The sequence below is a fragment of the Rhinolophus hipposideros genome (assembly GCF_964194185.1).
Source record: "Rhinolophus hipposideros genome assembly, chromosome: 2".
In the NCBI taxonomy this organism is placed as follows: Eukaryota; Metazoa; Chordata; class Mammalia; order Chiroptera; family Rhinolophidae; genus Rhinolophus; species Rhinolophus hipposideros.
In genome coordinates, this window is record NC_138048.1 from 103848200 (window position 1) to 103865563 (window position 17364).

Below are 17364 nucleotides of genomic sequence, written 5' to 3' on the forward strand. Positions count from 1 at the left end.
ACATATATATATGGCTAAATAAAATATTAGGAACCTGCAGGAGAAAATATAGTGTCATAGCACCCTGGGCTGCTCTCAGGCCACCTGCTAAATCCTACACCCCCTTCTGAGTCCCAAACACAGCTTCTTGCTCTCCTTTACATATCTTTGCCGTCTCATAGCTCTTGTTTCAGTCTACTTTGAATTCCAGTCAATTATTTCTAGTCTTATTCCTCTCTTCCTTTTCTCTCATCCCAATACAATGTTTTAAAGACCATGTTTGTGGAATGGAAATCCAGTGACTATGGCTCCCATCACCAAATCCCTACTGGATTATTTACTGGTTACCAGGGAACACAACACAGGGTGGGTGAGGGAAGAGGCCGACAGGGCAGGTGAGGGTCAGGCTTCCAAGGGCCTAAGAGCGTGACTGAGTGATGGGAAGGCATTCATCGAAAGCTTAGCTTAAGCAAGAGTGAGTCCAAATGGATTTGCTCCTAGAAAGATAACTCTGGCCATCAAGAAGAAAACATTCGGAAGGTACACAGGGTAGAACACACTTTCACAGTTTACACAAAACAGATAACAAAGATGGGAATGAAATGAGGAGGAATGGAAAAGGAAAAAGTAAAGCTGAGACACCTGGGGAATGGTGTTAGTAGAACTTAAACTTAACAGCAGCAAGGAGGCAGGAGCTGGTGAAAGATTTTGAGATTTGGGGTGTTCAGATGAGATTTTCTTTTTTTCAAACAAATATAAACAACTAGTTTTGAACACATTTTTGAGTTTGTTTTCAGAATGCTTGAGATGAGACGTCTAAGAAGAACATGGCAATATAAAGTCAACCATTCAAACTGATTTGGGGAGCAAGAAGTTGTAGGTTGTAAGGCTGAAATTCAGGGAATCAGTAACGTAATTAGACTTAGCTACCATATTTCCCTGAAAATAAGCCCTAACCAGAAAACAAGCCCTAGCATGATTTTTCAGGATGACATCCCCTGAACATAAGCCCTAATGCGTCTTTTGGAGCAAACAATTAAGACCTGGTCTTATTTTCAGGGAAACACGGTAGTTTGCAGTTTCACTCGCCCCATAGCTCACATCTAGCAACCTGTAATTAAACTTAACTAGGTTGCAGTTTGAGCCACCCTGATATTCAGCTGTTTCCTCTTGTTTCTCCCACTATTGACTTAAGAACTCTGTTCTGTTCCCTTTCTCAAGGCTACCTATACCTCGTGAAGCCATTTAATTAACAGAATCCTAACCCCAAAACATCAATTTCTTAATCCTCAGGCGCCCAGGTACCGGAATCCACTTTGCAACTCCCTTGTAGTTACATTAAATATTTATTTTAAAAAATATTTTTAAAATATTTTTTAAAAATTAATTTAAAATATTTTAAAAATGCAGTTTTTATTGGTGACACAAAAAGCCCCAAGGCTGCAGTGGCCAGTCCCAGTCTTGAGTCCGGAGATAACAGACCAGACCCCAGGAAGCGATGTCAACCCTCAGAACTGCCTGACTGACTCCCCCTTTCCTATGTAAGAAAAAGCTACCCTAAAGTTTGGTGCAGTTGTCCAATCTCAGACTCTGTCCCCTCCCCCAAAGGTGTTTCTCTCCTTACTACCTGGGGCAGCCATCTTATCTAGACATTGCCACTGGCTTCCTAACTTTAATAAAACTTTCTTTCCTCTCCTGCTTATCTGAGTCTTGTTAATTCTTTCGCATTCTGCAAATGACCAGGGGTGATTCTACGCCAGTACATAGAGGACAAGAGAAAAATTCTGAGATGTCTTAAATTCCAGCAGGCCAGAGGGTAGAAGGAAGAGGTAAGGCGTTAATCAGTTAACATACTACGGGTCGAAACGAAAAAGACTGCTTACACTCCTGAATGTATATTAAAACTTTAAATCAACTTCCAGGTGGCTATCTAAAAAAAATTTGCCAACTATCAGACGCCATCACATCTGCTTATGCATGAACTCTCCAGACTGTTACCTACAACCATCCAGAAGGAGGAAATGCCTACCTAGAACTGCATTTCCTTCATCCTTTCCACCCCCATCCCTTATCTACAGCCAGTGTAAATTCTTTCAAAACAACTTACATCTTTCTTCCCCAAAGTCACTGTATAAAAGAGCCCTGTCAGCCCCAGGGCAGTGGACATGTTTGTCTTCTCCACCTAGCCACGACTGCTGGTTTAAACTGCATACCCAGAACCTGGCCCTTTTCTGGCAAGCACATGGCTCAATAAACCCTTTCTCTTAGGACAACATTAAGCCTTGAAGCCTTCTGTTTACCATAGGGATGGACTAGATGACCTGGGGGACAGACTCAAGAGACGCTACCCAATTAAAACATAATATGAGCTACAAACACAAGCCACACAGGTAGTTTTAAATGTTCTAGAAGCAATGTTTTAAAAGTAAAAAAAAAAAAAAAAAAGAAAAGAAAAGAAAAAACAGGTGAAAGTAATGAAAGTAATATTTTAATTTAACCCAAAATATCCAAAAAGAAAGGGAGTCACAAAGGCCAGGAAAGAACACTCATTAAAAAAATTTTTTTTTAAATATGAATTTAGTTTTAAGACTCACAGTTTCCTTATGGTACATAAGTGAAAAACACACATTAAATCGTCTTGAGACAGGTTAATTTTGCCCTACTGATGATGTGTGACAATGAAGTCATAAGGAAGTGATGCAACTTGTGAAATATTTAATAAAGAACTATGGAACCTGGATCATTTTCTAAAAACTAAACACGTTACTCACCGTTTCTGAAGAGGATGATGGTCTCTGTAAATTCTCGCCTTGCACCCAAATGCTCTCTGTCACAAATGCTACGTGTTCTGTTTCAAGTATAAAAGGAGAAACAAGAAATAGGGCCCATTTGTTCAAGTCATCAATGGACTGGAGAGAGGGAAAGAAACACAAGAAAAGGAGGATTCAGTATCACTTCAAACCACAACTGCTACTCACATTAACATCTGGGACATCTCTGTAATTCCAGGTGGGATCTAAAGAAGGTTACCTGGTGCCTCCTACAGACGACATTCACCCTTCATCTCCTGTTGAACTCTGACTATTCAAACAGCTGCAAAATCCCCTCTAGGACGCTTGACAATATTAACATCTCTAGACATTTGTTATCAAGCACTTAATTCTGATTCTGGGCTCAGCTCTACCATTCCCTGCTCAGAGCATGGAGGAGCTCTCCTTCCAAATGACAACTTAGAAGGACACTGAAAGATGAGGAGGCTCAGAAGCGCATCTCGGTTGGCAGAGTCCATTACTAACAGAAGCTTGAGGGGCTGTCCTTCCATTTCCTCTCGCCATTCTAGCATCAAGATCAGTTAGCAGGTTGGTTAAATCCACTTATCTCTGCTCTCCTTCCTGAAATCTCTCTAGAAAAACAGCAAATTAAGTTTAAGGCTTTAACTCACAAAACACATGACACATACAGAGGAAAAAAAGCTGAAATCTAAGGCTGCAGGGTGCAAGCCTTAACATCACCACCAAAACAAAGGCATTTGAGTCAGGCTCTGAAATGCTGCTTATCAGTTCAAATCTGTCCTTGCTGGGAACATCAAAAGGTGTTTTCAAGGCCTATTGACCTGGAACATAGTAGCTGTTTATTATCTGTTGAACTAATTAATTAATGAAAATTTGGGGGAGAAAAAACTCCTCTACGTGGGTAAATATAATTATCAACATAGGAGTTAAAAACAAAAACCAGATTGTCCACTTTAATCCAACACACACACAAAAATGTGTGCAATAAACAAAAAACTTAAAATTTCCAGTTTGTCTAAAGTATCGTTGGTTATACTTATCAATTCTTGTGGGACCTTCAGTTATATAAACATACCCATTCCGTATTTATACATCTGATTTTAAATATATAAAAAATGAAGACAATAAAGTTATGCATAAATTCAGGTCTGTCAAGTTATTTCAGTCCAGGCAGACTGACAATAAGGCATCTAAATCATCAACCCCATAATATTTTAAATCTTAAAATAACAGTAGCTAGTCGCAAATAGTCAGGCTTTCCAATTGCAAGCTTTAAACATCAGAGCTTCTACCCAACAATCACTCCTTCATTCACTGAAATATTGACAATTACAGGTCAAGCTTCTAAGCTAAACAGAACCAGTCCCTAGGGAGAAAAAGATAAAAAACTGGAAATACAAATTGTGGTTTAAACTGCGGGCACAGAGCAGGCCACTCCCATCTAGTCTGGGTCCCTGAGACAGTGACATCAGAGCAAAGCCCTGGGGTAAACTATGCCAAGAGCAGGAGCACAGCAAGCTACAGAACCCCTTCAAAGCCCACGGCCCTTTTGGCTGGGATGCCCCAACACGGGGCTAGAGAATTGGCAAGTGCTGAAAAGCTGGATTTATAGTTAACCAGGTGAGCAGAAGGGCAATCAAGTCGCAGAGATGTTCAAAAGTAAAACTGTCTTCCAAAAAATTTAGACATTTACCTCTCGATATTTTCAAAAGTTCAAAATGTCCACTCTAATCTAAACCTTAAAGGTTCTTCTTTCAGTAAATGTATCCAGTTTGGAAACCAGTACAATAGAAAAACGCACCCCTCAAAGTTTCACTTTGTCACCTTTCTCAATCAGGGTTCCTTAAGAGAATTAAGACCTCTTGCCCTCGGGCGTCCACTATATGCAGTGAATGAACTTCACCTCCTTGCAAGTGAGGGGATGGAGACGTGCACTTTCTTGGAGAGATCTGAGAAAACTGTCCCGCTTATTCTGTGTTCCAGTAGACTAACAAGGTAGGGTGATTTATGACTTGCTAGCTAGTATAATTTCATAACCTCAACAAAATATTCAAACCTGAGTTCAGATTTTAATTCTACTCGGGTGTTTCGGTTTTACACACATGGGAAAAAATCTTATTTTAATGCTAAATATGAGCCAACCTCCCAGCAGGGCAAGAAACATCTTTAAATGTTAAGGAAAACAATGTCAGTGATGTCCATGGAGATTTGCGCAGAAATGCATCTTGAAGTCAAGTCCATTTCCAGTAGCTGAAAGGAAAGAACTATTGTTGCTTTTTACCGAGAGCAGCGGTTTTTGCAGAGATTAAACCACGGAACCGGCTGAATTTATAGCCATCAGACTAAGTATTGGGCCAAAACACAAAGTCTGTGTGCAAAAGGAAATAAGGCAGATGCAAAGACAACCAGTGGGGTGTCAGTTGGTAAATGATGCAACTGACAGGAGAAGGGGACAGGGAAGTTTCTGTCACCTCCGAGATATACGAGCGAAAGCTAAGGATTTGCTGTCTTTGTCTGAATTCAGCTTCAACCAAACTCCAGCCCGCAGTGGAAGAGCTGTCAGGAGACGCTAAGTGGGCCGTGCTCTCGGGGTGCAGCGCCATTCGCCGTGGCACCGACACAGAGGTAACGCGCCTGTTTTGGAAAGAGCCAATCGTCGATAGTGTGTCCCCGGCGCGCCGCGGAGAGACGACCAGGTCGCCTGTCACGGATTGGGTTCTCTGGTCCCGTCATCTCGAGTCCCGCTGGCATCGCGCTGAGGGGAGCACCAAAGGGTGGCGCTCCGGGAGCCAACGCCCGCGGCCTCGCGCCGGAGCGGAGGGCGTCCCCAGGTCTCCGGGCGCGAGCGTCGGGTCCTGGAGGCGCTTCCGGCTTGCGGAGGCCGCGCCCCCGCCGGCCCCGCCCCCGCCGGCCACGCCCCCCGCCGGCCACGCCCCCGCCTGGCCCCGCCCTCCGCCGGCCCCGCCCCGCGCGCGCCCCCCACCCGGCCCCGCCCCGCCCCCGCCAGCCCCGCCCCGCACGCGCCCCCGGCCCGCGCCCGCCCACCTGGCTCTCGCCGACGCAGAAGACTCGGCCGCGGTGGCTCAGGCACACGCGGGCGTCCTGGGGCCGCGCGGCTGCGCCGCAGAAGGTGAAAGAGCAACGCGAGGCGCGCAGCCTCTGCACCATGGTGCGCACGAGCGCGGCCGGCCGGCGACCCCAGCGCACCCACAGGTACAGGTAACACAGCGTGATGAGCATGGCCGGCCGGCCGGCCGCGGCGGGACGCGGGCCCGGGACACTTGCACCAACAGCCCCGACCCAACCCCTCCCGCCGGGCTCCGCCTCCCGCCCTATGGCGGGCCGGAAGAGGCCGAGCCGCGGGGAGAGCCCGCGCGGAGCTGGGGAGGGCCGCGGGGGAAGGGGATGCGTGGTGGAGGGAGAAGGCAGGCTGAGCCTGGAGTGGGGAGGAGGGGTCGGGGATAACGGGGAGAAGGGATGTCGGGCTGGAGGGGCAGAGTGGGAGGGGCCGGGAGGAGGCTGCTTGGGGCGAGTGTGTGATGGAGGGAGAGACGATAGATAGGTTGAGCACCGGGTTGCTAGGCCCAGGGGCGGCCTGGCTTGTTTAAGCCAGAGTCTGGCCTCCCTTCCTCGACGGGTAGGAGGCAGGTTGAGGAAGAGGCTGTGTATGTTTATTACATTAACTCACCTGGAATCAAAGTTTGCTAACAGCCTCTAACTAGTCCAGTTGGGAAAATAAAGTGAGGCCTTCTTGCAAAAAAGATTTTAAATAGTTTACATTAATTCGTACAATGCAACAGTATATTTTGTCTGGACTCTATATTTTAAAGTAAAAGCAGTAAATAAGTTGAAGACAGACCAGCAATAAAAGGCTGCTTGGTGTTCTTGTGTGTATGAGTTACCAATTTGAAGGTGAGCATCCTAAAAACAGTAGGAAAATGGAAACATCAGTTAGTGTACTTGTCCCCTAGGAGAAGCCTACTTATTCCTGACACTGACAGCGATTTTGTCCATAGAGCCTCGTTTTTTGTTTTCAAGGCAGCATGTAAAGAAGTGTTGAGGACTGGACACTGTGAACATCACTCATTCATAGCGTCACCAAGAGGTGGAGCCAAGTCAATGGCAAGTGAAGAACAATTTCCTCAACAACTCTGAAGCAGAGCAGAGATTTTCCCTATTCTGGCCTTTCTGTAAGTGGACAGCACAATGCAGTAAAAGTAATCAGGTACACCATTGTCTTACTTAATCCAGAGGCAGATTTTTAAAGCACCCTGACCCTTTATTCATCTGCTTTAAAATAGCTGTATAGAATACCCACTTTCACAAATACATGGTGATGGAAGGAGAACTGACTCTGGGTGGTGAATACACAATGTGAGATATAGACGATGTATTACAGAATTGTACACCTAAAATTTATGTAACTTGACTACCAATTGTCACCCCAATAAACTTTAATTTAAAAAAATACCCACTTTCAGAACCTCAGACTTCTGGTAATATGACATAGGAAATTCTACCCATTGCATATAGCAACGATAGATTTAAAAAGACAGAGAATCCAAAAAGAAATAACAAAAAACAAGATAAGCATCACAGTGTACCAGAAATAGAAAAAGGCAGTGAGGAGCGGGGTTGGAGCCATATCCTGCAGTGGCAGTTGGGAAGTGGGTTCCTACTCAGTTGAGACCTAAAATCATGTCATGGAGAAAGAAGTGAGTGAGCCCCTCAGAGGAGGGACTCAATCCCTCCTTGATAACACAGATCTGCCAGTCAGGAATTAGAAAATGAAAAAGTTTAACAAAGTGATAAACCCTAATGTTTTACTAGACAAACATTTCAGATAGACTTCTTTGAGTTTATTGAATTATGGCTCTAAGGACCAGTCTCCCCTCTCCTGCTATTAATAGATATGGAGAGATCATCTCTTCTCCCTGAAGGTCACAAGCATCTACTAGTTTTTCCAAGTTCCTTAAGGGCTTTGCAACCTCACCTTCCCACAGACACCATAACTCCTCTGGCCCTTAGATGCCTCCAGATGTCATGGTCTCAGAAGACATCATGGGAAAATATAGGAGTCCAAACTGTATACCAGGTCTGGCTTATAAAGAATGGGGACCCCAGTGGGTCGACATGAACTGAGAAGTGGGTGAGGTCCCTTCCTGACCCTTAGACTGAGGAGCACTGATAGCATTCACGCCCAGGAAGGAGTACGGAAAGGCAGATAGAAGAGGAAGAGTCAGAGAAGTTAAAGACTCACACAAGAGGGTATGTTTAAAATGATGGAGCTTAGCTTCATTGTCCCCAGATGGCAAAGGAAAAGGGGAAAGTGGCAAAAATAAGACATTGGGGGATCTTACTGTGTGTATACCTGAGTCACACACCCTGTAGTCCCTGGCTCCTCAAACTGTGGGCCTTGGTAGCAAGCAGCATTGGCATCACCTAGAAGCTTCCCAGAAATGCAGAATCCTAGGCCTCCTCCCCCCCCCCCAACCCAATGAGTCAGTATCTGCACTTTTTATTAGATTGGTGCAAAAGTAATTGCAGTTTAAAAGGTTAAAAAAAAAAATTGCAAACACCGGTTACTTTTGCACCAACCTAATAACATAACCCCCAGGTGATTCACAAACATGTTAAAGTTTGAAAAGCACTGCTCAAGTCCACCTCTGTCACTCCCTGCATCTGGGTTGCTCTAGACTCTTAACAAGACTTTTCCAGTTTGTGGAGAATAAGACCACAGACAAGGAATTTTAAAACAAGACTTTGTATTTATAAGGCTGTCACAGTAGGAAGGATGGTGCACTCACAAGCTAGCAACTGAAGACCACCTCAGTAGCCTATCAAAATGACTGGCTTTCTCTAGAAAAAGCATTCCCAGACTCAAAGTCTCCGGTCTCGCTCACCCTTACAAGCTTTGAAAGTGATGGTTTAGAGGACAAGGCAGAGTGTAAACCAAAAGAATATTACTCCCCTGGAGGAAGCTGTCCTGCCCCCCATTAAATAGTTGACATCTCGTCCCTTAAGGAAGCCTGTCACATTGACATTAGCTCTGTCTGAACTTGAGAAGCATTCAAGACGCTAATCAGTCCAGTGGCCGAAGCTGAGAAGCACAGTTTGAAATAAAGAATCCCAGTCTACTAGGAATCCTTGAGTAGAGGCTGAAATTTAAATAACTGTACTGTAAATAGTTCGTTTTTAGCAGTTAAAGTACATAGTCGCTGCTTTATACACAAAATAATCTATTCCCTCCGTAGCAGTGTTGGAGTACTAAACACAGGTTTGTATTTAGAGTGATAATTTAAAATGATATTCAGAGAATGACCATCTGTTTGAAAAGGTGTCCTCTCAAAATAATTGAAAGATAGCTTTAATTGAAATCATGAGGTTTTTGTTGCTAAATATGAAGAGCTTTCCTTTGAATATTTGATCGTCAATGGTATGTGTGTTTATTAGCCAGGAAGTCAGTGCAATTATCTGCATATGCAGTTAACTGAGTTAAATTATTTTAAACCAATAATCTTTTTCTTTTCTTCAAAAAGAAAAATTCAATTTTGGACCAATAGAAACAAGCAATAGGCGAAAGAATAGATTAGAGGCTTGGGCAGTGATGAGGCCCTCAGAGAAAAAAAAAAATTGTCCTCTAAATCTCGCTGATTAGTAAATGTCCAGGCCCTGTAGAGGTAGGGCTCAAGCCAACCACCACCACTACCCTGGTCAAAGATTAATGTTGGAATCCCAATTTCTAAAAACAGATTCCAAATAAGGAAATTTTGTATTAAATGCCTTTTAAATTTTCATAAATAATTTATTATGAGTATATAATGAAATTGAGAATTTTATTATTTTAACTACATTGTATTTTGATACCCTTTGGTCATTTTCTGATACTATTATTGCTTTCAGATGTTTTATATTTATCAAAAGGACTCAGAGTTCCCCACCGGAGTTGTCTGTAATTAAAAATACAGATGATAGTAAAAGCAAGGTGTGAATTTTGATCCAAGAATTGGAAGATGCTTTTACATAAACTTGAAGAGTCTATATGTAATGTGTCATTATTTCTTAATTATATGAAATGCCAAGATAACAGCTATCTCCCTGATCTCCTTGCAGTGAAAATAAACTGACTAGTAGTAGATCAGATGATGCCAAGTGGGAGAATCATTTTAATTTATGCACGATAAATCTTGGTAAAATAATATGTAACCTATTAAATTGGTAAGAGAATATCGCGTGTATTTTAAAAGAAGACCTAAGTTTCAAGATAAGATTGAGTCTAGTTAAAATGTATTTACCAACTGTGTAAAATGTGTTAATGTTATCAGGAAGTAAATAAGACACAGAACCAGTTTGACTAGAGAGCACACATATATGAGCCTTTTAACTATGTTTTAAGTGACAGTAGATGGATGCGATAGTGATGAAATGAAACTTATATGGAACGTTGTACATAGACTGAGCTGAGTGATTTCAAAATGGAATTGCAAGATGGACCCTCCTCCCACCTCTTCCAGGAAGGCAGTATGTCGGGGGGAGGGGGCACTACTTGCTAAATTCTACCACATTCTAAAAACTTAAAACTGTCAGTTTTTAGAATACCAGTACATACCTTCAAGTTGAAAGCAAAGTGAAATTATAGAATCAAACTCCATCACATGAATATTTAAAGAGCCATGATGAATGAGAGATGGGGAGTTACTACACATCCTTACTGGGATACTAAGAACCAAAGGAACTAGTAAGAAAATCTTGATCTCTATCCAGAAGCTTTAATGCTCATATTCATATCATATTGTTTTGGAACAGTCATATTGTCAAACCCAACAAAAAAGCAATTTTATTAATCAAAATACAGAAGAAATATATAGAAATGAAAACCTTAATGGGCACTGGTATTGAGCCATCATATTGACAGAGATTGCCTTCTGAATCACGGATGGTAGCGTCTACCCTCATGGCTCAAAACTCGAACCATTTTCAGTTTTCATCCCTTCCATCTTTCTGCAGCATTTGCCCCTGCCAGTCAGGGAAACAAACCACTCTAAATACTCAAACTGGGGATGTAATATTGAGACGTGGATACAGGCACAGTGAAGGTGCTGGCACACCAAACATGGGACAGAGTGGCAACCCAGAGAATAGAAATAACAGAAAGCTGCTACCCACCCCCAAGGAGGTGGAGTGACCTGAGCGCTGAGGAGCCAGGGTCACCTGGTGGAAGCCGGACCCTGACAGACCTGTCCTGTGGGAGATGGAGCCACGGGTTCAACAGCTGCTGTTGGAGACCCTGCCAGAGCCAGAGAGAAGGGGGAAAGGGGTCCCCCCCTCGCTTTTCCATGCCTCTGGCCTTCTCCCGTCCCATTGACTGAACTTTGCTGAAGCCAAACAGTAGAGAAGCCTCAAAGAGCCTCCTTCCTTGTGAATCGCTGGGGAGAAGGGAACCCCCTGTTCCAGGCAGGGGGTCTGAGAGGATGTGAGGAAAAACAGACCAGTGGCAAGCCACTGTCCTTTCTGAAATTCTTCCCTTGAGTTCTTTCAAAAGTTCTTTCTATTCCTATGTTATGGGTTGAATTGTATCCCCCTCAAAAAAATTCCCATGTTGAAATCCTAACCCCTCGCACCTCAGAACGTGACTGTATTTGGAGATGGGTCCTTTAAAGTGGCGAGTAAGGTAAAATGAGATCATATAGGCAGGCCCTAATCCAGTATGACTGGAGTCCTTGAAACAGATTAGGACACAGGGAAGACCATGTGAAGACACAGGGCAAAAACAGCCATCTATGAGGCAAGGAGGGAGGCCTCAGAAGAAACCAACCCTCCCGACACTTGAATTTCGACCTCCCGCCTCCAGACTGTGAGGAAATAAATTCCTGTTGTTTAAGCCACCCTGTCGGTGGTACCTTGTTATGGCGGCTGGAGCAAACTAATCCATCCTAGTTCTCAATGACCCCTTCTCTGTCTCTTACCCTTCCTTGAACCATTGGGCATGAGTGATCCTTTGCCCCCAGCTTCTGCCCTCCCCTATGTTCTCTTCCGTGGTGGTTCCATTTGCCCGCTGGGTTTCAGTGGCCACCCCTCTGGTATGATGCTCAGGTCCTCATTGCCAGCTCCAGCCTCTCCCAGGCTCGTGCCGCAATCATCCTTTCTGCATACCTCTATTTGGATGTTCTGTCTCAGAAGCAACATGAATAAAACTAAATGCATTTTTCTCCCACAGTTTACCTCTTCACCCTGATTTCTCTATCTCTATTAATGACATCACATTCTCCTTTACTCCTGGACCTAGAACTTAGTCATGTTGGAGTCCCAACTTCTCTCCACCCGAATCCTGTTTATTCCAGTTGATGATACCTCCGCACAGTCTCTCAGGACTCTCATCTTTCCATCACCACCCCTGTGCTGTGATTGGAACCGACATGGTAGCCTCCTCAGTAATTCTCGATAGCGCCCTAGCTTCCCACTGCTCTGCTTGATCCTCCACATTGGACTTTCTAAAGTGCAGCTCTGCTCCCATCACTCCCTTCTCAAACCCTTCAGTGCCTGCCCCTGCCCCCCAGGAAGCTGGGGGGATCTTGCTTGGCATTCAGGACCTTCTACTGCACCCACCTCACCTGGTCTCCCCTTAGGGACATCCATCCATCCATTTATTCTTTCCCCATCTCTGCATATCATATAGTGCATACCATACTCTATACCATAGTGCCAATCACTATGTACATTCTTTCATGTAACCCTCTCTATAACTGCACAGTGGCTATTGTCCCCATGTTGCACAGGGGGAAATTGAATTTAGAGCAGTTGAATGACTTGCTCAAGGTCCCACAATTCGGTGGGGAAGCTGGGACCTAAATTTATGTCTTTCTGGCTCCAGAACCTTTCGCAAGATAAACCAGGCACCTGAGAGCTAAGAATGTCCCCTCTACAACAATAATCAACTGAACTGAGACTCAAGATCCAAGAGGGAATGGTGGCAGAAGGTTCGGGTGTGCCGCTGCTGGCCTGACAGCCTTCTGCTTCTAGATTACATAGGCGGGGATTGTCCAGAACTTGGCCACTTCCAAAAAGCTGCAGGTGGGATTTCATGGAGTTCACCAGGGCACACACCTGGCTCTGAAAACTCACAAAAGACAAAAGAGGCCTGTGGTCCACTGTCTGTACAACAACTGAATGTTACTAATTCATTACTGTTCTAAGGAACCTCAAGTATAGGAAAATACAAAGTTAAAAATTCCAGAGTCGGGGGCGGCAGGTTAGCTCAGTGGGTCAGAGCGTGGAGCTGTTAACAACAAGGTTGCCACTTCCATCCCCACATGGGCCACTGTGAGCTGCGCGCTCCACAACTAGACTGAAACAACTACTTGACTTGGAGCTGATGGGTCCTGGAAAAGGACACTTAAATAAATAAAAGAAAAATTCCAGAGTCAAAATGCAACGTAGGTATCCTGCACTGGATTCTGGAACAGAAAAAGGATCTTAGTGGGAAAACTGGTCAAATCTGAAGTCTGTAGGTTACTTAATAGTATTGTATTGCACTAATGTTAATGTTTTCTTTTGATAAATCCTTCGTTGTGTAAGATGTTAACACTGTGTAAGATGTAAACACATGGTTGTATAAGACGTTAACACCAAGTGAAGGAACTTTATACTATTTTTGCAACTCTTTTGTAAGTCTAAAATTATTTCAAAATGAAGTTATGAAAATCAGATGACCTTCAACTGAATTTCATTGACATTTCCCCCCGTCCCTAACAGGCCGTGTGGTGCTAGGCACCTCATTTCGTATCTCTGGGTCACAGTTTTTCAACTGTTGAAAAAAGGAGTGACACAAACCAGATCCTCTCCAACTTCCCGCTGGAGCTCTAAAAGTCTGGAATCCCAGTACATTTACGTGATTCACTTTGCAAGGATTTGATTTGCAGCAATGTCTTATTCACCTTCATGTCCCTGGCATTTAGGGCTGTGCCAGCACATAGCAGGTGCTTAATAAAAGTTTTGGTAACTGAACTAGGTCCTACCTCCATTTGTAAAGTGAGGTATCACTGTTACCTCTTTACCCCATTGGCCACTAGAGATAAGTGCTCACAAAAATTTCTCCACTGTCAGCAAATTTATCTTCATCCAGCAGAAAGGAATGGTCCCTCACCTCTCAGGCAGACTCCTTCCTGCTTGCGAGGGGAGTCACCATCTGTGAGCAGTTTCCTGCTTATCAGACAAGACCTCCAGTTGGGGCCATTAGTACCATAAGCTTCTACAAAATCACACACACAGCACTCAGCCTCAAAAGTCTAAATTACCTTAAGGTAAACTGTAAGCAGGTGAGCCTCCCTCCAAGTACATGGTTGTCTTCCTAACAATTCTGTCCTGTTTCCTGAGCAAAGGTCTCATTTTTAAAGGGCAAATTATGGAGATCCAGTGAATGAATGTGGAAAGTGACTATAACCCTTACAACCAAAATGAGAAAAAAGCATTAGCAGCGCAGCCCTATCCAACAGCCCAAGGCTGAGCCTGTGCCAGCTGCGGTTTGCATAGGGAAGCAATAGAGGCCACCGTCTGGAGTCAGGCATTCTGAGTTCAAATACTGCCCGGGCGCTGGCCACACACACACACACACACACAAATGCATTCAGGGACAGTGGGCAGGTGCCTCTGTTTACACAGCCCCACCGTGGGAATAACAGCATCAGCCAGGCACAGGTGGAAGATGAGCATACAGCTCTGAGTCCCCCACCTAAGGAGGGATATGTTCTGAGAAACGCATCATTAGGTGATTTCATCTGCGTGAACATCACAGAGCGCACTTACACAAGCCCGGATGGCAGAGCCTATTACACACCTAGGCTGTGTGGTACAGCCCATCGCTCCCAGGCCTGTACAGCATGTTACCATACAAACAACATGAGATAAAACCAAGCACTAGAGAAAATGATACAATCAAGAAATGCAGTAAAGACGAGATGAGATGTATGAGGCTGCCGCTGGCCTAACCTGGCATACTGTTTACAGCTAACTTTGTAAGCAGAAAGAGCACACTAACGATGAAAGGTATAGCACAGTATAAGTACATAAATCAGGAAGTTATTTATCATCAAGTATCACATGCTGAGTTGTACGTGCTATGCTTTATACAGTAGGTTTATGTACATCAGTACCACAGACACGTGTCATGCAGCGTGTTACGTTGTGGTGGCTACAGTATCTCTAGGTGATAGGAATTTTTCAGCTCCATCATGGTCTTAGGAGACCATCATATATACACTCCGTGTGGACCGCAACATCGTTATGCCGTGCATGACTACACTGACCGTTCTGATGGAGGAACAGCCCACCTGGACCAGGAATAGGAAGACAAGGAACTTTCATGTCATCCTGCCAAGAACTCTTGGGGGTGGATACTGTTACCTGGTTTTACCAGCACAGGAACCTCAGGCTCTGAGGTCCACACAAAACGGGGCTCCTTTCCAGTAGATCGGGATACCTCTCTCACACAGAAAAGCAGGTCTCGCCTAAATATTTTTCTCAACTTGTCAGCCACGGTGCCTCAGGGCTCTACCACTTGAAATACTCCCGATTAAGTCGTCTCCCCACAGAACGAGATCTAAACGGAAGTCAGTGTCAAGTCCCGGGCGGCTGCTTTTAATAGTGCGTGTCACAGTAAGTTAGAAACTTCAGAGAAGACCCCTCCCGGTGTGTAGCACCCCGCTGTGATCTGCCGCCTGATGAGTTGGTAGCTGGAATCCTGGACAGAGCCTCTCTGGGGCAAGAAAGACCACGGGGACTAGCAGAGGACTATCAGGGACAACAGGGACAGTAAAGGGGCTGAAGGGTCGAAAGCTAAAAGGGCCTTCAGAGTGCCCTGGCAGTGTGCTGTCACCCCGAGCACACAGGAAGATTACCCCAAGCACACTCAGCAGGACGTCACAAACACTTAGGTGACACCCGGCACAGACGCCTTCTCCTTGTAGCTGAAAGCTCGGTGAAAGGGGACCGAAGAGTCACGTGACAGCTGAATTTCTCTCTTCTCCTAGGAACACTTCCGTGCTTAGAGCCAATCACTGCTTCAGGAAAAGAAAAGGTCGTACCTATTATCAGCCTTTCCTACTGGACGTGTCATTGGGCTGGGAAGAAGTCTGGTGGGCGAACGGGGTCGTTACCCACAGCCCCTCCGTTCGCGGCCCGCGGACTCGCGTCCCGGTTCACCGAGTGTGTGCTTCCCGAGAGGCACGTGTGGGGGCTCCAGCAGGGGCCCCGCGGAGCTGCAGTGCCCCCTATTGACGCCCCTTGCGCTGCAGTTCAACCTGGGGGTTTTCAAGGCGTTTATGCAAACCTCACTTTTTTTTAGCCCCCAAAGCATTGCGGGCAGTTTACAATCACAGTAAATCTGGTGGAATAGAAAGAGAAATTAAGAAGAGGCGACTCAGTACCACAGGGCTAGTGTGATCCGCGTTTATAAAATGGTAAAGCTCTAGAAACAGAGCCAGAGCCCTTTCCTGGAGAAGCCAAGAGGAGATGATGCAGCTGAACTGGAAGTGCGTTATGCCGCCCGCTTTCGACAAGATTCCAGCCCTGGAAAGACGATGGCATCCAGCCCCCCCCCCCCATGCACACACAGGCATATTGAATCAGAAAAAGGCAAAGCCAGAAAAGCCAGCCGAGATTAAACTCTTTCTTTCTATAAATAGCTCCCCTAGGAGCTAAACAGCGGGATCCAAGGCAGGCAACCCGAGACGGAGAAGCTGGCTTTTTCTCGGGAAACCCACCGACCAGCGTGCGCCTATCTGCTCCCTGGTGGAGCCGTGGCTCCGGCGCCTCTGCCCTTTACCTGGCGAGACGGAGCCCCGGAATCGGCGCCGCACGTACCTGTGGGCCGCCCTGGGCCCTGCGGCCGCGCTCCCGGCCGCCCGGCCTCCTCGCCCCAAAGCTGCTCTCAGACCCAGTGCGCGGCCGCCGCCAAAATTCACCCGAAGGGGGCGGGGGTGTCGTCGCCAACGACTGAGCGGGCGGCAGCCGGAGCCTGGGAAACAGACCTTGAGAAAAGCCGGAGCGGGATACCCCTCGGTGGGGCCCCGCTGCAGGGTCACCACCCCCAATTCTGGCCGCGCCCCCGCTAGTTCTGCCGCTCGCCACACCGGCGGGGACGCCTGGCTGACCCGCAGCACCCTTCTCACCGCCGTCCTCCACTTGGCTGCGCAGGACACTACCTGGCCGGCCCCAACACCTCCTACTTGTCCTTTAAGGTCTGGCCGAAAATGTCAAAGTGCCACCTCCTCCGAAGGTCTTGCCCGACCCTTAGGCTAGGTGAGACCCCTTTCCACAGTCTTCACCCACCTTATCATTGCTTGTACACGCGTCTGCCTTCCCTTGAGATTGGTGCGCGTGCGCGTGCACACACACACACACACACACACACGCACACACACACCCCAAGGCGAAGAGGCTGGATCTCTATTCCTGGCACATACCGTGTTTCCCTGAAAATAAGACCTAGCAGGGACCATCAGCTCTAATGCGTCTTTTGGAGCAAAGATTAATATAAGACCCGGTATTATTATATTATATCATATCATATTATATCATATTATATTATAGACCCGGT

At 45.7% G+C, this 17364-nt stretch overlaps 1 protein-coding gene across 4 annotated transcripts in view; it reads right to left on the bottom strand.

Moving 5' to 3' along the window:
- HLCS (holocarboxylase synthetase) overlaps window positions 1-17143 on the bottom strand; it is a 194352-nt gene extending 177209 nt beyond the window's left edge. Inside the window, exons 1-2 of one of the 4 annotated variants that reach the window (XM_081029111.1) lie at window positions 17097-17143; window positions 2751-2888 (exon numbers count right to left, since the gene is read on the bottom strand). Coding sequence is in view for 1 of the 4 variants with exons in the window: in XM_081029108.1 (XP_080885234.1) it covers window positions 2751-2888; window positions 5817-6011 (333 nt within the window). In the remaining 3 variants the exon portion in view is untranslated. Of the gene's footprint in view, window positions 1-2750; window positions 2889-5816; window positions 6088-16628; window positions 16857-16969 lie in introns of those variants that run through there. The other 3 variants (XM_081029110.1, XM_081029109.1, XM_081029108.1) reach the window with 3 other exon arrangements.
- Window positions 17144-17364: the final 221 nt, after the last annotated feature.